Raw genomic sequence first — 19,427 nt, 5'->3', positions numbered from 1 at the left:
CTTCCATGTCCTCGTGACTCAGTGGTCCCCGCAGAGGGGCCCCCTCCTCCTCACACCCCCCTCGGCACTCGCCCCCGCCTCCCCCAGATCCACATTGGGAACCAGCCTGCCCTGTAAGCCCGCTCGGTTCCTCCTCCTTCCTTCAGATCCAGGGCTTGGGAATCTTTCCATAGCACCCTACGCTACTGCTACTTCGTTCCTCTGTGCTCCCGGCTCCCGCAACCGGGGCGGACGGCTCAACACCTCGGCAAAGTCAGGGCCCACACCCCATTCTCCAGTGAAGAAACTGAGGTTCAGAGAAGTCAAGCCAGCTGTCCAAGGTCACTCCCACAGAAACCCATGGCCAGTTCTGTCTGGGCACCGTCACCTCAAAGGCTTTTTTTGGGAAAGGCGATCTCTTTTCCAGGGGAGCCCGAGAGGTCATGAGGAATAACTCCCAGGCCGCAGCTCCCTGCTCTAACTCCTGGATCCTCCTGCTCTTGATCAGCCCCATTTCCAGCCATATTTCTCTTACCCCCCTATTTTGCTACTCATCTCCTTAAAGGTAAATGAGTCCTCGCCCCATCTCCCTAGTGCTTCCCCCAGTCTGGGAACAGCCTCCTGCTTAGGGAACCCATTGGAGGTCAGTGGGGCAGAGGCGATGTTCCCATTCCCCAGATGTGGAAGTTGAGGCTCAGGGAGGAAAGTGACCTGCCCAGCAGTGACTCCTTGGATGAACTAATTTCTGAGCACCTGTATGGAGGATGTGGGAGGCTGGCTGCCCAGTATGAAAAACCCCAGAAAGAGTCCTTCCTTCTGGTGCAGACTATAGCCAGATATTCTAGGTGGAGGCCTCCGGGCTCCAGCTTGGCTCAGTGGCCAGCATCCCTTGTCCCCATCCCTCATCCCAGCTCCCCTATTCTTCCATTGCTCCCCATACCAGAGGCCAAGCCAGGGCCACTGTGTGATACCTGCTGCCTAACAGCCCCCAAAGGCCTGCAGCTGGGGAGATCACAGGACTGGAGGGGGGAGCAGAGATGTCACATCCTCCCCTCTCTTCCTGCGGCCTTCAGCCTACCGGTGCCCTGCTACCCTCCCTAAGGCCTCTGCCTGTCACCAGAGCCCAGCCACCTGCCTCCCCTGGCCTCTCCCACACTGGCCATCCTGTCCCTTCCGGTAGTCTGGACATGGTGGGCCGAGTATGGGTGGGAGACATTCTGCAGGTGGCAGGGCAAGTTCTCCTTGAGCAGGGGCTCATCACGTCGCTCTTCCTTGGGAAGGAAAAAGCAGTCTCTCCCTCCTTCCCTAGCCTCAGTTTCCGTCCCTGTAAAAGGTGAGGTGCTGCATCTGCTGGATCTCTGACCACTCTCTGGGGTTGCCTGGCACAAAGTATATGCTCAAAACAGGAGAAGAGGGATTTCTGTCAAATCGAAAGGCCGTCTGCAAAAAAGCTGCAGGTGGGGAGATGAGAAAGAGAAATCCCCCAGCCCCTAAACCTTGCTACAAGTCAGCTTTCGTGAAGCTCTGGGGCATGACAGCGGGGGTGGGTGGAGGCAGCTGAGGGTCATGGCTGGGCAGGAGGTTAAGGCGCCTTTTCTGCCTGTCCTCTCCTCCAAACCCATCGATCACCGATGGACACCCAGACGGCGCGCACCAGCTCTGGAAGTCATGGGACCAAACGCTATGATGGCTGTAGTGTAGTTATACTCATGAAGAAGTATGATCATTATATCATCATCATCATCATCACTATTTTGTGGTATGTAGTTGATATGAATATATGGAAATAGTAGCCCAAGAGCCTAATATAACAGAATCAAGGTTATCACTTCTCAGTCTTTTGGCTAAGAACAAGTGTATAACATAATCAAGGCAATATCCTGAACCCAGAGTCTAGCTCCCACTGTAAATGCTTGTGCCCAGGAGCATGGATAGGGGTGAGGCTGCTTAATGGCACAGGATGTGCTCAGGTCATGTGGAGGTCTTTATTTTGGATACATGGGAAAGGGTAGAGGTAAAACCACTATCAAAGACTTACATCATCTCCATAACTATCCCTGTCCCTTCTTTGGGGGGCTCCTCTAGGTCTCACTAAATCTGTCATAGCATCATCAGGGACTCATAGACCATGGACAACAATAGTGAAGACCCCAAATCACACCGCATGAGTTTTCAACTGCATTGGGCCCAGGACTCTCCACAGTTACTTGTTAAGATATCCTGTCCCACCCTACAACCACCCTGAATCTGAGACGCTAGAATTTCAGGAACTCCTCAATTTTAACAAATCCCACAAACTAGAGGGTTCACAAACTTCATGTATTCCACAGTTTTGGAAAAGATGGTCACATTTGTGTTTGCATGGGAAAGATGACCTCAGTCATGCTTGTCAGTTAATATAGAGCTTGCAAACAAAAACAAAATTTTGCCACTTTTGTGTGTAAACCAAATTGTTTGCGGAGTCGCGCGCTCCCCCAGTCGGGAGCCCTCGGCTGCCTGCGGGGCCAGACTCTGCCCGGTCCCTTACGTCGACCCGGGCGTCAAACCCGCTCCCGCAGGGCGCGCGGTGCGGATCGGGGGCCTGGGCTAGGGCCTAAGGGGCTCCGCTCCTGCCCCAGATCCTGGCCGGGTTTTCCTCTGCGCCCCACGAGCGCGCCTCATGGAATCCGCTCCGTATGCCCGCTCCCGGGTTTTCCAGTCCCCCGAGGGGCAGGTGGGGAGGGCTGCTAGGGACCTAGAAGGGGTTGGGTGGGAGCGATTGGTGTCGGCCTTGGGTCCGAGGGCGCCTGCTCCTCTATTTGGGGGTCCTTCTTCCCTTCAGAGGGCCCAGCATTAGGAACCTTAAGCACTTGATTGAGGTGGCCCTGCCCGAGGGAGCCTGGTGCTCTCACCTGTCAGCACCACTATGCTTTGCAGATCCGCAGACTGAGAGCACCAGAGGGTCCGTCCAAGGTCACCCGGAGGTGGCAGAGCCAGACTAAACCCCAGTCTCGTGTTATCTGCCAGCCCCATTTCTGGGTCTCACTAAGCTGTCTTCATAAGGGAGGACAGGGCCCTTCTGCCCTGGCAGCGCCAGTGTGCTCGTGAGTCTGGGCCCCCAGCAACCCAGGGCCCCTGGGGAGCCAGCTACATCGTGGCCATCCTACTGCCACCTCACTCTCCGAAGAGAAAGGAGGGAGGTGCTTCTCTCTCCCGGGGGCAGGCGGAGAGAGTGCTCGCAGCTAGACAGACAGCCGTAGAACTTTCCCAGGAGCCTGTTCAGAGGGAGACAGGTGGAGAGCCGGTGAATGTGGAGTCCCTCCCCTCTTCCTCCCAGCTGATCCCCCAAGGACAGGTCCACTGTGACTATTGCCATCCCAGGGTGATCTCCCCACCCAAAGGGACCCAGGCCAACGCCTCAGCCCCACCTTATTGTGCACACCACACACCCACTTGTACACTCCGGTTCCCACAGATTCCAGAACACACCAGATGCCTCCACACCTCTCTCCCTGCACGTGCTGTTCCTCCTGCCTGAAATGCCCTTCTGCCTTCTTTGCCCAGAGATTGCCAGCTATTCTCCAAGTCTGGCCTCTGGGCCACTTCCCGGAGAAGGCCTCCTCCTGCCACCAGCGCAAGTCCTTCGCCCCCCACTCGTTCATCACCCTGTTGCCCTGTGTCAGCCCCTGGGCTGGGTGTGAGCAGGGTTCTGTATGTACTCAATGAGTCTGGGAGTCAGGCCAACTGGGCTCAAAAGCACTGAGGAGCTATATGACTTTGGCTGAGTTCCTCACTTAACCTGTGTGTGAGGTGGGGACCCTAACACACCCCTCCCTCAAGGGTCAGGTTCAGTTGGGTGAAAGGAAAAGAAAGGTGTAGCTTGGAGCAGTGCCTAGAGGCAGGTGCTTCGTCTTGGTGCAGGCTTCGGAGGACCATAGGGCACCAAGTCTCGGTCCATGCCTACCTCCCCCATGACCCTGCAGTGCCCTCAGGCAGGCAGCAGGGCTGATGTCTCCTGTCGTGAGCCTCCCACCTACGGGTGGATGGGGTGACCAGCAGGCCAAGCACTTAGGTAGCAGGAGTGTGCACCTGGTGCCCTTGCACACGTGGGAAGTGGGCAGGACACAGGTGTGGCAAAGGACCAGCAGTCTCATCCTTGGCCAGAGGGCCGGCCTCATGGCTGCCCTGGGAGTGCAGGTGCAGGGCAAGGAGAGAGCAGAGACAAGGAAGGATGCAGGGACAGGGACATCTAGATGCAGTGTGTCTACTACGACAAGATCGGTCCTCCAGCACCAGGTCCCTGGGCCCACGTCTGTGGTAGGGCTGGGGTTACCTGGCTGGGCCTGGGCTGCACCTGGCGATAGCTGCTCCACTCCTGCCAATAGGACGGTCTGAAGAAGGTAAGGCGAAGCAGGAAGGACAGCTCCAGGTGGGCAGAGATTTGGGGCAGGAAAGACAGTCCTTATTCCACCACTGAAAACGTGACCTTGGGCCACTCACCTTCTCTGCTCTGCATCTTGGTCTCTTCACGCGGCAAGCAGATGGAGAAAACCTGCTCTGGGCAGCTGTCTTGAGGATGATTAAAGATGAAATGAGAACTGCCATGGTCTAGCCCAAGTCTGAGTAGTTTCTGCCCCTGTTTTAAGTAGGTGGTGGGAAGGAATGATGTGAGACAGGTGTGAGAGACCAGTGTGTGCGTGTCTGTGTGCACGCGTGTACCTGTGCGTGTACGTGTGAGTGTCTGTACGTAAGGGCACTAGGAGAAAGGCCTGTCTTCCCTGGACCTCAGAGGCCTCCTCGGTCGTGGGACCTGTCTGGGCTGGCTCGCTAAGGACAAGTGGCCCTGGTAAGGACACCCTCGAGGGCCAGGACAGTGAGGCTCCGTGGAGTTTGTGCTACTAGCCGAGCACTAGTCCAGCCCACCGCAGCCCCTGTCTCACTCGATCCCTACAGGAACTCTGTGATGTGGGCACTGTTCCCCATGGGAAAACTGAAAGGGAACATTTTGAGCGAGTGGCCTGGCTGGCTAGAGGACGCTCTGGAAGAGGACGACAAGCACACTGAAGTTTGAGAGGGAATGGACGATGCGCAATCCTCCATCCATCCATTTTCTCAGAGCCCAGCCCCACCCCCAGGTTCCCATCTCCAGTTTGACCTCCACAGATTCCTGAGGCAGAGGCTACGTAGGACCCCTCAGGAACGGATACACAGAAAGGATGTGGCCTGCCCAGGGTTGGCCACGGAATGAGCAAATGTCAGAGCAAGGAATTAAACTTGGTTTCAACTCTGAGGTTCTACAAAGGTCACTCCAGGCCAGCACAGCACTCAATATCCAGCCAGCTCTGGAAGCCTGCTGGGGGTCCAGAGTCCCTGAGAGGATGTGCAAAGGGCTAGGAGGGCACAGCTAGGGGGACTGGGGCCAGGCAGGTAACACAGGTGGGCAGGAGAGAGAAAGGGCCACTTGGAGATGCCAGAATTGGAGTCCAGAGTTTTAGACTACAAAGTTCCTTGACAGCCAGCCAGCCTGTTTTGCAGATGAGGCAAACTGAGGCCACCCAGCTGCATAGATGAGAAATCAAATCAGGACACAGCTGGCTGCCTGAGGACACCAAAGTCCTGGCAGCTGCAAAGGGCAAGGTCCAGAGGCAGAGAGAAGGATATTGGGGGTTCAGAAGGCCAGGAGCCATCTCTGCAGGCAGTGTCCTGGGGACTGAGAACTGTAGGGGTCTCTCCTGCCCTCCGCCCCCACCCACACCCACCCCCCAGCACTCAGTAGTCACCAGGGTGGAATATTTTAGCACCTATAGAAAAACCGCCACAGACGGCCGTGGCAGCTGTTGCTAAGGAGACGCTCCCAAAATAGCCCCCCTCCGCCAACCTTTCCCGCTGCTGCTCCTGCTGTGGGGAGGGGAGGAGGCCAAGCACTGAGCGGGGGTCACATGAGCCCTGGCCCCAGGCTCACCCACCTACCCTGGCCCCTGGTGGCCCTGGCCAAAGGTGTGGGGGAGAGGCAGGAACTGGCCTGGGCATGCCTGCGGCCTCCCATATGCAGTCTTCAGGGGAAGGTCGGCCAGGTGAGGGGAGAGACGGAACCACTGCCTCCAAGACCACCCCCGATGATGGTCCTTACAGGGCCACGAATCCGTGAGTGCAGCCCAGCACATGCCCGTTCAGATCTGCACACACACACCGGCGAGATGCAAACAGATGCATGGTAAACACATATGCCACAAGCGCACAACACACACCTGCACACATGGTCCACACAGCAATAGACACACACATTTACATACACGCGCTCAAGTACACATCCCAAGGGCATACAGACAACCGGTGGATGCACACCAGCCATACCTGCCAGTCACAACCATCACAACACATGACACACACAGAGACAACTGTCCAAACACATGCCCAGCACATGGCATCCAAAGGATACGATACCCAATAGCCTGTGTCTCAGGGGGCCAGGTCCTGAGGTCCCAGACAGACTCGATTACTGGGGAACTTCTACAACTCAACCACAGGGCGGAGGGCAGGAGACACGTGCTGGCATGGAGGGTGCTGCCTTTCTGGTTCCCTCTCATTCTGGGGACCAGAGGGTTCCTGCCCTCCGGAGAGCCACCCAATTCCTTGGGGAGGGGAAGATGGAGCAGACTCACCTGCAGGCTGGAAATCTCTGGGCATGGAGAGTTCTGAGACTAGGCTCACTGTGCAGCTGGATGTCACCAAGGCTGCCCTTGGGGCTGGGGTGACGGAGAGGACAAGATGGCAGTAGAGCGGCAACGGCGATGGTCCTTGGCATGTGCAAGGCACTTTACAGTTTACAGGCTGCTTTTACACTCGTTGATGGTTTTACACACTTGCTGACAGCTACTCTGAGATACTGGTGATGGTGTCTTATCTGTGAGACCCAGAGAGGAGCAGGGACTTCAAGACCACAAGGCATGTTACCAGCAGAGCCGGAACCAGAACCCAAGGTGTTCCCAGGGCCCCAGGCCCGCGTGCCTTTCACTTAGTGCACTGCCCGGGTGGGAAGGAGGCCGCTGGGGTCAGGGCCTGGCTTCACCCCTGCTTCTCTGGTGATGTTGGGGAAGAGCCAAACGCGTCTCCCCACCCGCAAAGCTGAGAAGGAGTCCCCAGGGGTGCGTGAAGCAGCGGCTCGTGGCCGCAGTCAGGGCTGGGGAGTGGTGTTTGCAGTGTGCCCTCGGAACGCCAGCGCTAAACCAAGGGCAGACTCTCTCACAGGCCAGAAGCGATCTCTCTCCCGGACGCGCTTTGGGGCTCCGGTTCCATGAGCCGGGCTCCGGGTCTTGACTCGCGCCTCGTCACTCTGGAGAGGCGGAAAGCGGCTTGCGGTTGCCGTGGGAACCGTGCCAGGCCCCGACGCCGCACACGACTCCTGGCGCCCCGGGGCGGGGCGGAGACTGCGGCGCTCCGGGTCTCCGAAAGACACCTGTCGCCAGCACTGAGGGCAGGGAGGCGGCGTCGCCCAGGTTACTGTGTCTTTTCCCCTTCTTTTAATTAAGATATATCTTACAAACAGTAGTACAACTCCATGAATGTTTGCAGATGTTTAAACCCGTGTGGATCAAGACACGGAACGCTTCCAGAATTGTTACACCTGGGGGAGGGAGCGGCGAGGGAGCGGTCGCCTTTTAAGGACGCGCGATTTCCGTGTTTTCTTCTAGCTTTGCTTTTACAGCCCCTCTCTGGGACTCAGTTTACCCCTTGCAAAAAAAACGCCTCAGTACTTAGCCAACTGTGGCCCTACCGTACCAGGGCAGTGCTTACGCCCGGGTTACCGAGGTGAAAACTGTGATTCGATTAGATTTAATCATCTCACCTTGGAGGAGCTCCTGTCGGTGGAGCTTCAGACTTGAATTTGCCGTGATGTGATTTTTCTATGGTCTTCTCCTCCCGGTTTCTTTTAAAGAGCAGTACAAATACAGTGCTCTGGGAGAGCAGGCTGTATCCCGTCTCTTATCTATCATTTATTACTCCTTAGAACTCCTCCTTCTTCCAGATTTTGCCTTCGAGACGTGCTCCTACTCACCCTTCAAAGCTCACTGAGCGCATCACTTTGCCCGACTTCTTCCTTAACCACAACTCCCCACCCGAGGCTGCCCTAAGCCAGGGGCATCCGTGTTCGGCCCCAAGGCACATGGCACGCAGCTGGTCTTCAGCAGACCCGCTTGGAACTAAAAGTGGGAGAAAGGTTTGAGAACCTCCACTTCTAGCTCTGTAAACGCAGTGGCTCACAGCGCTCAAAAGACACAGACAGGAAAGAGCTCCGCGAACACCTGGAGTGGAGCACACCCCTGCCCGCTTAGGAAACGGACTCTTCCGAGGCTCCCAGCCTGGACCTGAGGGCTTCTGGGAAGCGCTCGTTCCTCCTCCTAGGAGCGAGGAGCAAGTGCTTGCCTGGGCCCAGGGACACCATGGTGGCCTCTGGGGCTGCTGGGGAGTCCCAGGAGCCTGGATCATAGATCCTCCTTCCTTCACCTTGCCTCAGAGGCGGATCAGAGGTGGGGTGTCCCAAGGATGTGATTTTTCAGTCTCCACACCCATTTCCTTCCACTCTGGATGGTCAACACAGTGGTGGCAGCTAGGGCCAGCAGGGGAAAAAAATAAGATTATGTAGGCAGATTTTTTTTTCTAATCAACTACTCCACTCTGACCATGAACATACAATTTGCTTTTTGTTAATTAAAAGAAAAATGGTCTTTGCCTTTGGAGCTGAATGAAATATTTGCCCCTCTTCCCCTCCATTGCACACAGGCTCATTTTTGGGTGTCAGGAAATTGAGGCTCAGAGAAGTGAGGGGCTCTCTGAGATCCACTTTTTAGAAGGGACAGAGAGGGAACGATGGCTCAGATGGCTGGAGGGCTGGTGTGAACCACAGTGCAGTGTTGTACGTGGGTAAGGAAGCTTGGTGTGGTGGCACAGGCCTGTAATCCCAGCTCCTGAGAGGCTGAGGCAGGAGGATCACAAGTTCAAGCCCGACCTGGGCAATTTTGTGACCTAGTGAGAACCTGTCTCAAAATAAGAAGTACAAGAGGGATTGGGGATATAGAGCAGTATGAAGGCCCTGGATTCAAACTCCAACACTGAAAACAAACACATTTTCCCCTTTCTCCACAGGAAGCTTTGAGAAATACCCCACCTGAGATACAGGATGGGCAGGAAAGGGTCAGAACTGAGGACTCGAACCAAGTGCTAGAGCTTTGGGGAAATGAGCTGGATGTGGTGGGGAAAGGAATTTGAGCCTCAGTTTCCTCCTGTGTAAAATGAGGACCGAGCATGAGTTCCATGGAGAGGGGCTGGGAGACGGGATGCAAGGAGCAGAAACAAGCAGCTGTCTGTCCTCTGCATCCCCACTGAACAACTAGGAAAGCCGAGGCCCTGAGCAAGGGCAGTGGCAGCTTCTACCTACAGCACAGGCCCGGAGCAAGGCTCACCCAGCCTGATTCTCTCCCCGGCTGTCTCCTGGCCTTGGCCAGGTCCCTGGAGGTCTCCAAACGGGACAGAAGGGAAGAGGAGGACACCAACCTTGCCTGTCCCCTTCCCCAGGCACTTGGGGCTGCCTCCCAGGAGGGCAGATGTTTCACCAAATGGCAAATGCACGTGCTCTTCCCCGGCTTTGGGAGGAGGTGGGCACTAAGCGGGAGATGCCAGCTGGTTGGGCAGAAAGAAAGCAGCCACACCTGAGAGATTTAAATAGCCAGCGCCTCCCCTGGGCACCCTCTGGGGGCATCCAGGGAGAGTTTCCCGGGGTGGGGGGGAATAGGGACCAGAGGGCCCATTCTGTTCCACCGCTTAGGGACAGTGCTGGCTCCTCCTTCCAGCGTGCACTGGTCCCCGCAGCTCCCCTTTCTGGCTCCATCGCCTGTGGAAGGGAAGGAGACGACTGGCCTGGCATGCCTGACCCTGGCCTGGCACCCCTGTCTGACAAATGGGCTCCACCCCCTGCTACCCACCTCTCATGACAGGGAGCTGTCACCTGCTGCACAGCCCACAGTGTGATGGATGATTCAACTCCTTGAGCCCTGCAGTCAGGCAGTGCTGGGATCCAGGCTCCAGGGCTCCTCCATGGCTCTGCGACCCTGAGCAGATCTGTGCCTGTTCCCGCGTGTAAATGGGAATCACAGTGCCTCCCTTGTCCCACCGCTTAGGTGGTACCTCTCACACTTGCGTGTGCACACAAATCCAATTGTCCAGGAGCAGGAAGATTGCAGAGTCTGTCACCCCAGGCAGGAAGTCTGGGGAGGGGCTGCCCTGCTCCTAGCAGCCTGCAGCAACTCTGAGTCTTTGGGCCACACTTGGAGCCTCTGAGGATGCCTGGCCCAGAAGTCTTGGCCATGCTTGGGGGCCACAGAAGGGACTGACATGAGAGGGCCCCTCTGGCCATCTGTGGCAGGTGGAGAGCATGGGACAGGGCCAGTTGTTTGAGGAAGGAGAGTCCCAAGTAAGGAGGGGTGATAGAGGTCAAGGAGAGGACAGTGAGGGCCCTTGGCTCATCCGATCCACTCTTAACACCTGCAGAGACTGATGCCCAGAGAGGGTGGCTGACCCGCTCAGGCCACACAGCACTGGGAGGACTCCTGCTCACCCTTCTTTGCTCAACCCTCTGGGATCTCACCTGATCTATGCAGCCCCGTTTAACATCTCAGCACACTGAGAAGGAGGAGGCCTTGGATAGCAGCTCCGTTTTACAGATGGGAACACTGAGGCCCACAGCAAGGAGGCTTCGCCGGATTACATCTGTGAAGCTGTCATTACTGTCACCCACCCTGTGAGGTCAAGTAGCACCAGCTTGGATATCCAAATTCACTTGCTGGTAAGGGAGGGACTCAATCCCTGAACCCCCATGAGGAGTTCCGACTGCAGGGCAGGACAATACAGTGGGTGGCACTGGCATGCAGACCCCATTCGCCCAGGCACTAGTGTCTTCAGGTGGGTCCAAAAGTAGAGTGCCTGTAATCCCAGGACTTGGGAAGCTGAGGCAGGAGGATCCCTGTGAATGTGAGGTGAGCCTGGGTTATAGGACTCTGTCTCAGAAAAATAAAAGGACGGGGAGTGGGACTGGACAGAGAGGGGAACTGAGAGACTGGGATTCGGTGGCCTCCCAGGGTCCCCTCGGATGACTCTGGCTCCCAGTGAATACAGGAAATACAGTTCTTAACATATTTTTCCTACCTAAAAGCGGTTTCTTTCCACCCAAGAGCATAAGATAAAAATCACAGGGGCATTTCTCAATCTGCTTTCAAGTTTCATAAGCATACCATTTAAAAACAACTTCTAGGCGCGGGCCGGACCTGGGGCGCTGCGAGGTGGTGGCCGGGGACGTGGCAGCCGCCCCACACGCCAGAAAGTTCCCTGAAAGTTCGCTGCTGGGCACGCGCAGGACCGTCGGGCTGGGCCATGAACTTGTTTCGAATCCTCGGCGACCTGAGCCACCTCCTGGCCATGATCTTGCTCCTGGGGAAGATCTGGAGGTCCAAGTGCTGCAAGGGTGAGGGGTGCCCCGGAAGGGAGGGGAACCCCGCCAGCCAGCCCTAGCCAGGCCTGTTTGCAGGAGGGGTGTTGTAGGATGGCCGTGTAGGGTGGGGACTTGGGCTCTAAAGGAGCTCAGCCTTCAAAAAAGAAAAAAGACACAATTAGGTTGTACGCTGCCACAGAAGGAGGGCCACGGAGCCTGGGGTGAAGGGTGGGCTTGGCCTCCCCTGAGCTGGCCTCATTACTACGGCTAGTTGGACGAGGAGCCCATGGAGATAAGAAGGAGGTGACGCGGCCCTCTCAAGGCCACCCTCTGCCGCTCCTCCAGTCTCACCCTTGAACCGGGGAAGTGAGGGTGTGCGCTCAGGAAGTGGTCCCCAAACTCAGAGTCTTCTTTTCCTTCTCCCTCCGCTCCCTCTGCCCCTCCCAGCCTTCTCCCGGGTCTGGGCCCCCTTCCTTCCCCTGCCTGTGATCTGGCATGAGTGGACCAGCCTGACCAGGCGAGCATGGAGCTGCCCCAGGCAAAGGTCGGGCGTCTGGTAAGGGTTCCCTTGGTGCTGGGAGAAGTTCTGAGGCTGGGCTGGAGCTGACAGAGAACCTGAACCTCCGGCAGCCTTCTTTGTCCCCCTCGTGTGGTCCAGGTGCTGCCTGTGCTTGGCACAGGGGTGATCCCAGGCTCCATGCGGGCTGGAGAGGCAGAGAGCAGCTGAAGGCTTCGTGGAGGAGCAGCTCTGTGCTCGTCCTGGAGTTGTGTGTGTGGGTGTGCAGGTCCAAGAAGGAGATGCAGACACGGAGAAGTCACAGTCCCAGGAAGGGGTCTGGAGGGAGAAGGGTCCTGGAATTTGGGACTGGGGAGCCATGGAAAGCATGGGGGGGAGGGAAAGAAGCTCAGGAGCGGCCCTGGAGCAGGGTTATCTGGAGTCTGGAGGGACATGGAGAGAGCAGGGTGGAGCTGCCACCTGCAAAGCGAGGCTCTGTGGCAACAGTTGTGGATGCAGACGTGAGATCGCTTTAGAGGCGGTCGCTCTGGACTTTTGCCCTTCCCGACTGAGGAAGCGGGCCACGGACCCAGGTGGTGGGACAATGGGCTGGAACTGGTCACTGAGTTCCACGCACAGACTAGAGGGGTGCTGTTGTCCGCCCACTTTCCCTGGCACCGTGCTAGGCACCTGGGACAGAGCTCCACCAGGGCACCACCTGCCAGGCAGAGCAGACCCAGGAGGGGAACCACCAGCAAGGAACAGTCAGAATGACTGGCTTTTCAGAGATGTTAGCACTGCAGGGAAAGAAAAAGGGCAGGCAGCATGCTGGCCTGGATGGGCCTGTGTGTGTAGACAGGTCCACACTGACCCATCAGCCCCAAGGGATGGGGCCCGGCAGGACCCCGGCTGGCCCAGCCCTGAGGCTGGAGATGTGGGCTTTGTTCTCACCCATCACTGACTCCCTCTGGGACCCTGGGCCTCAATTTCCTATCTGTCTTGATCAGTGGGTCCCATTTGTGCTTGCTGGGCTTCTCAGAACCTGGGCTGGCCCCGGGCTCAGGTTCTCTGCTCTGTTATGGGGCCTGGCTTTAGTGAGAATCACCTGTTTTCAAAAGGGGGAAAACTGCTGTGCTCAAGGTCAGCAGGGCCCCCAAAGAGGCAAGGGAAATGGAAGGCCCCGGTAGGAGGGGCAGGCTGCCTCTGGGACAGGGCATCCTACATGGGGCATGGGTGGGACCTAGCACTGTCCACAACGTGATAGGTAAAGCATATCCTTCTTTGGTCAGTAAAGATGTCTCCTCACCCCCAAACTGCCTCGCCAGGGAGGGTGAGAGGAGGCACCATCCAGGGACTCAGGGGAGCTGACCCTGAGGAGGTCATCTCATGTGTCAGCGCCATGCTCTGAGACACTCTGTTTTTATTTTTTCATTTTTTGGAACCAGGTATCAAACTCACAACCTTGCACTTGTGGGGCAGGCGCAGTGCCACTGAGCTAAATCCCCAGCGACACCCGTTTTTAATGAAATCCGGAATTGTAGCCACAGCTGCAAGAGGGCAAGACCAAGGGGAACCAGGGAGAGAACAGCCTAGGCAGGCCCTTCGGGCTGGATAAAACTTTGAGTCTTTAAGTACATTTGGGAGACACTTAAGTGGTTTAAGCAAAATTTTATTTTAAAAATAGTCCTCCACTGGGCCCTGGCAATCTGGGCACTCAGGAGGCTGAGGCAGGATGGCCGCGCATTTGAGGCCAGGCTGGGCTAGTGAGACCCTGTCTCCACAAACAAAAAAACCCTTGGATTGCTAGATGGAGAGTGGAAGTCGGGGGCAGGTGAACAAGCATTAAAGGATCTGGGCAGACCAGGCTGTGGGTCGTTACGGGAGGGTAGCTGGCCATCTGAGGCCACTGGAGTCAGGGAGAAGAGCCAAGAAATGTGGGGGTTATTGGGGCCTGGTGACTGAATGGGTATGAGGAGGAAAGAGGAGGGAGACTCAAGGGTGGCCCTGAGTTTGCTGACTTGAGGATGAAGTGGGGGGCATTTTTGAGGAAGGGAGGAGGAGGAAGTTTAGGGGAAATGAGGTTTCCCTCTCTGTGGACGTTTGAAACCTAAAGTTCTTTGATAATAAATGGAAAAAAAAGAGAGGATAAAGGAGCCAAGGAAAGGCAGAGTGAACTCAACACACTCATGCTGCCTATGCACGTGTCATGAGGTATGTGTCCACAGTGATCCGAAAGATGCAGAGAGGCTTTTAAAAATCTTTTTATATTTTTTTTTTTTTTTTTTTTTTTTGCGGTACTGGGAATGAAATCCAGGGACTTGTACATGTGAGGTAGGAGCTCTACTGAGTTATACTCTCAGACTTAATTTTGTTTTATGAAGAGTAAAACTAGGCATAACTTTTATAACTAAGAAATAGGCCTTTTTTCCTTGGTACCAGGGATCAAACTCAGGATGTTTCACTTGCCAGGTAGCTGCAGTGCTGCTGAACTAAGTCCCCAGCCCAAGAAATAGGCTTTTAAAATCTTAGCAGTTTGGAAAGTTAAATGGAATGGGCTCCTGGCCAGTGCCTTCCTCTGCTGGTTTCCATCTCACTGGTGAGTCCACACTGTGGAGTCAGTGTCTGTTAATCTGGGAGGGACACAGCTCTGGGGGTTGTCCGTGGACCCTGGAGGTGGAGTGCAGAAAAGCCTCAATAACCCTGCCAAGCCTGGTCACACTGCCAACACTCCCCAGAGCAACAACTTTGGTGGGCACATGGAGAGGTACTGAGAACTTGGTGTCTGTGTCCTTATTTGGGAGACAGATTTCAGCTGAACGAGAGGAGCTGGACTCCAGGGAGCTGAAGGAAGAGCTGAGTTGCTTGATCCTCCTGATGAGACAGGGTGGCTCCTGGCTGCCCTGGCTCCAGGCTCTGCAGTCTGGTGGGCAGGTGGCCTGGGGCTGTCTCTCTTCTCACTGGTTCCTGTCCTCTCTGACACAGGCATCTCTGGGAAGAGCCAGATCCTTTTCGCTCTTGTCTTCACCACCAGGTACCTGGACCTCTTCACCAACTTCATTTCCATCTACAATACAGTAATGAAGGTGAGACTTCAAGAGGTGGTGGTGGGGGGGCCCACCAAGCCACCGTGAGGGCAGCCATCTGTGTGATTTTGGTGCATCTTGTTGGGGACCACTGGTCTGGAAGAGTAGAGTCCATAGCTAAATGGAACCACTACCCACGGGGGGACAGCTACTGCATAGAGCTTTTCTGAAGGAACCATAGACAAGCAATGCGGAATTCACCCTTGTGAAGGATGCTTACAAGCCATTCATGAACATCCAGGGAGCTGGGGGAGGGGTTTGGAGCCTAGACTGCCACTGCTAAACCCCGAGTAAAACAGATCTTGTTTCATTTTTGGTGTTTTGAGTCAGGGTCTCTCTCTGTAGTACAGAATAGGCTTGAATGTGTGATCCTCTTGCCTCAGCTTCTAGAATGATAGGATTACAGGCGTGCACCACCATACCCCGCTGGTTCTATTTTTTCTCCAATGTTCTGAAGATGGAGGCGGCTAGGGTACCACTGACTCCAGGAACAATGTCAGTCCCTGTTAGAAGTGTGCAGTTACTTCACAAGTGTAAGTCAGAACTGTTGTCCAAGGGCCCAAGAGGGACTGCAGAATACTTTACTTGGGTATGATAGCAGGGTAATGGCCTGTGGGTTTGTTAGGCTTCAAAGCCTGGCAAATAACTTCAATTCCCAAATCTCTTCCTTTTTAGGTGGTTTTTCTTCTCTGTGCCTATGTCACGGTGTACATGATCTACGGGAAGTTTCGTAAAACGTTTGACATTGAGAATGACACATTCCGCTTGGAGTTTCTTCTGATCCCAGTCATCGGCCTTTCCTTCCTGGAGAATTACAGTTTCACGCCACTGGAAGTGAGTTCTGATCTGAGGGCGGCTGGGTCTCCCAGCATCCCTCCCTCTGGCCCACAACGGAGTCTGGGCCTATGTGTTACAACCGTGACTGCTGCTGCACATGTCTACTAGGCAAGGTGTCCAAAAGCCACACACACCAGTCCTCTGGCATGGAAGACCTTACTCTAGCATATTAATAGACTTTAGAGCACAGTCCAGGCTGAGATCATAATTCAGCAGGTAGGCCAGAGTTGTGGCCTGCAAAAATGTGGGCAACGAGCATTCCTGGAGATCCTGCTGCTACTTATGGACAGTATTTTGAGAAACTGCCTTCAATTATGCAAGATTATTCAACAGAACTGCAACCTTTAAAAAACTGTTCCATAGAAACATAATGCTGTGTTCTGAAACAAGCAGTATGTACTATATATGCATCTCTAAGAAAAAAAATCCAGTTTGTATTTGCATAGAAATTAACAGTATTCTAACAAAATACATTTGGAGCTGGGAGCGTAGCTTACTAGAACAGTGGTTCCCTAGCATGCATGAGGCCTGGGTTCAATCCCCAGGGCCACAAAAACCAAATTAAAACATTAAAACCCCATAGTTTGAGGTGTTCAGTAGTCAAGCACTTGCTGGATATACAAGATCCTGGGGTTGCCTCCTCAGCAACTCCCCCCTCCCACCGCTGCCAAAACACAAGAATTTTATCACTTTTGCTCATTTGTGTGGTCTCTATAATCATGTCTAGTATTTTGGGTTCCAGTAGACAAGGCCTTCTTGGCCTTGCTCAAGCTCCTGTGACTTTGCTTTGCCTCAGATCCTCTGGACCTTCTCCATCTACCTGGAATCAGTGGCCATCCTGCCCCAGCTCTTCATGATCAGCAAGACTGGAGAGGCCGAGACCATCACCACACACTACCTGTTCTTCCTAGGGCTGTACAGGGCACTCTACCTGGCCAACTGGATCAGGCGGTACCAGACTGAGAACTTCTATGACCAGATCGCTGTAGTGTCTGGGGTAGTGCAAACTATCTTCTACTGTGACTTCTTCTACTTGTATGTAACCAAAGGTAGGTGCTAGCAGGACAGCAGTGGCCTGTTCATTTCTTTTATAAATATGAGAATAGCAACAGTGCCACAACTCTGTCCTTTGTGGTATTTACATTAATGAGGAAAGATGCCATTTAAAAAAAAGAAAAAATGTATTGGGAAAACAAAAACATTCATTAGAAACCAGTTTGGTGTGACTGAGGAACAAAGGTTGGTGGGGTCAAACCCACAAACCTAGTTACCTAAGCCAGCACACAGGGCCTAGATAAAAGGGATCTATACTTTGCCAAGGGTACAGACTAGAGGGCTCATTAAAAGACCACCCCCCCCAGCTTTTGCAGCTATAAAAAGGGAGCCAAAACAGGGAGACTAGCTTGTGGGACAGCTTCAACTATTAAGTCAGAGAAGAGGAAAGGTCATGGGAACCAAGCTGAGGGACTAGTGGACTGTGATATCCAGCATGGAATAAAGGAACTGAGGCCAACTGCCAACTTTACAGTCTGGTTAACCTAAGACCTTTTTTCCCTTGGCTTTAATATTCTTGACACTGTAAGCTGCATGTTAAGCAATACTGAGACTAGCACAAAGAAAGAGGTCTTTTGATCGATATGGTTAATTCTAATTTCATCTTCACTTTCTTCCAGTCCTTAAAGGAAAGAAGTTAAGTCTTCCAATGCCAATTTGAGGGCCTTCAAAAATGGCCCATACCTTACCAAGGTCAGTGAAGAAACCATTTTGATTTTTTGGTGAACTTACTCATGACTTGAGATCACATGATCAAGACATAAAAATGTGTGGTATGGATTTCAGCAAAGAACTTGTCATTCCACCTAGAAGACCTCACCAGGACTTCCCTTACAATCCTCAATACGGAGGTGATGAAAAGCAGGGCACTGCACAAGTCAGAACATCAGCTGGAAGGAGAAACCTTAGGGTGCCTAACTCCATCAATGGAACAATAAACCATTGCTCCTTTAAAGCCCTGCTACAAAACTCATGCCAAACAGGCCCAAACTACAAAGATGCCCCTGTATAGAATGCCCCCAAATGAAGATCAGCTGGAACATTAGGGCCCAGTTTTCATACTAATTTTCACAAATTTTAGTTAGACCAAATTGAGGTAGTTGGGATATGAAAGTGTTAGCCACCAAGAATCAAATGGTTTACTTCTGCACTGCTTTCAAGCCACAAGAAAACCAAGTTTACTATCTTTGGCTGGAAATGATACAATTGTGCCTCACCTTTAATACTGGCTTGAGTCCTTTACTATGGCTCAAGTGAGCCCTGTACTTGGTACCTTTTTCCCAGAAGCCAGCTTAAGATGGCACAGTTGCCATTATCAACATTTTACTGATGAGCTGAAGATACCAACCATTTACCTACCAGGTATCCTGCCCTGTTAAATGCTTGCACTAAAACCAACCATCCCCACTTCCTTTCAGTTTTAGGTGCTAATAAGGTGATTAGTCTGTCCAATACTCTTATCTTGAAGCAAAAGTTTTGAGAAATAAAAAAGTTCACACCTTATTGTCAAGTGTTTTTATTTATACCTACAAAAGAAAACAAGATGGTATCAAAAGGACAATTTACAAACTAAGAATAGTAACATAGCTCTTAGCATCCTGTGCCTGAACATCACACAATCTACAAATCTTTCAAGTCTTAATGCAACAGGAATGTGTTCAGAGACCAGCAAGGACATAGTGGAACACACTGATCCCAAGCAAAAGCCACCAACCTTTCGATGAAAGACGTCTGCACAATGAATTGCAAGGGAGGGACTGGGGAGCAGCAGCCCATAGCTTAATACTGAAACCCTCGGCTAAATTTCAACCATGAATGCATCAAATTATCTGCTCATGTTTTGAGGCAAGAGCAGAACCTGAATTGTGACAGGCAAGGAGGTGAAAGTTAAGAGTTAATAGGAAAAATTTTGCTAGCTTTCAGGTGTGTTCAAATCACAAAAGAATGCTGACATTTAGAATTTGCTGTTTTGATAATTACAATGTCGCTGAAGGAAAGGGGAAGCAAGTACCCCAGATGCTGCTTGCGTACCAAGACCTTGCCCTGAAACGGATATTTGTAGGAGCTGCAATAATAAGAGCAGGACATCTCCTATGGTAGAATCTCTAGGTTTAATGAAAAAATATATCAGAAATTACGGGTAGAAACAAATGTCCACAACAGATTGGTCAGTACCTAAGACATCTTTTTTTTTGGGGTGGGTGGGGAGCGGGGGCAGCAATAGCACTTTTTGAAATTTGAAAGCTCAGAGCAGTTTTGCACATTTCATCTATTCTTGCCATCATCCCTTGGCCTCAACTTCAAGATGGGAGAAAAGGAAAGGAAGGAAGTGAAAAACAAAAAAGGATGTCAAAGGTTTAACATGCATACATTTCAGCTTATGCTGATGACCTACCTGTATGTTGCACACTGAACCATACTGTCAGAACCCCTCAGAAACCATCCCTTCTCTCTCCCTGAAGGATTTTAAAGGGAAAACAAAAACAAACCTGAAGTATTTCAATATTTAGACCTTACA

General features: G+C 53.2%; 2 protein-coding genes across 6 annotated transcripts in view; one reads left to right on the top strand and one right to left on the bottom strand.

Moving 5' to 3' along the window:
• The window catches only part of Kcnj4 (potassium inwardly rectifying channel subfamily J member 4), a 29,301-nt gene extending 22,477 nt beyond the window's left edge, over window positions 1–6,824 (bottom strand). Inside the window, exons 1-2 of one of the 3 annotated variants that reach the window (XM_010612954.2) lie at window positions 6,621–6,824; window positions 4,459–4,594 (exon numbers count right to left, since the gene is read on the bottom strand). The gene's annotated coding sequence lies outside the window, so the exon portion shown is untranslated. Of the gene's footprint in view, window positions 1–2,870; window positions 2,888–2,915; window positions 2,925–4,458; window positions 4,595–6,620 lie in introns of those variants that run through there. The other 2 variants (XM_010612978.2, XM_010612970.1) reach the window with 2 other exon arrangements.
• Window positions 6,825–7,033: 209 nt separating this feature from the next.
• On the top strand, window positions 7,034–18,382 carry Kdelr3 (KDEL endoplasmic reticulum protein retention receptor 3). Of its 3 annotated transcripts, XM_010612930.2 has the most exons (7): window positions 7,034–7,454; window positions 10,504–10,798; window positions 14,406–14,532; window positions 14,919–15,019; window positions 15,695–15,853; window positions 16,653–16,905; window positions 17,530–18,382. In XM_010612930.2, the coding sequence occupies exons 3-7, from the start codon at window positions 14,487–14,489 to the stop codon at window positions 17,568–17,570; spliced, it is 600 nt and encodes a 199-aa protein (XP_010611232.1). In that variant the 5' UTR covers window positions 7,034–7,454; window positions 10,504–10,798; window positions 14,406–14,486; the 3' UTR covers window positions 17,571–18,382. The 3 variants fall into 3 exon arrangements, with proteins under 3 accessions (XP_010611232.1, XP_010611230.1, XP_010611235.1); XM_010612933.2 differs by lacking the exons at window positions 7,034–7,454; window positions 10,504–10,798 and adding an exon at window positions 11,405–11,473; XM_010612928.2 differs by lacking the exons at window positions 7,034–7,454; window positions 10,504–10,798; window positions 14,406–14,532 and adding an exon at window positions 11,267–11,473.
• Window positions 18,383–19,427: the final 1,045 nt, after the last annotated feature.

Source organism: Fukomys damarensis, unplaced genomic scaffold, assembly GCF_012274545.1.
Source record: "Fukomys damarensis isolate Sample0158 unplaced genomic scaffold, DMR_v1.0_HiC HiC_scaffold_19, whole genome shotgun sequence".
Taxonomy (NCBI): domain Eukaryota; kingdom Metazoa; phylum Chordata; class Mammalia; order Rodentia; family Bathyergidae; genus Fukomys; species Fukomys damarensis.
The sequence above is the reverse complement of the archived record's forward strand: the minus strand, read 5'-3'. Positions and strand labels throughout refer to the sequence as shown.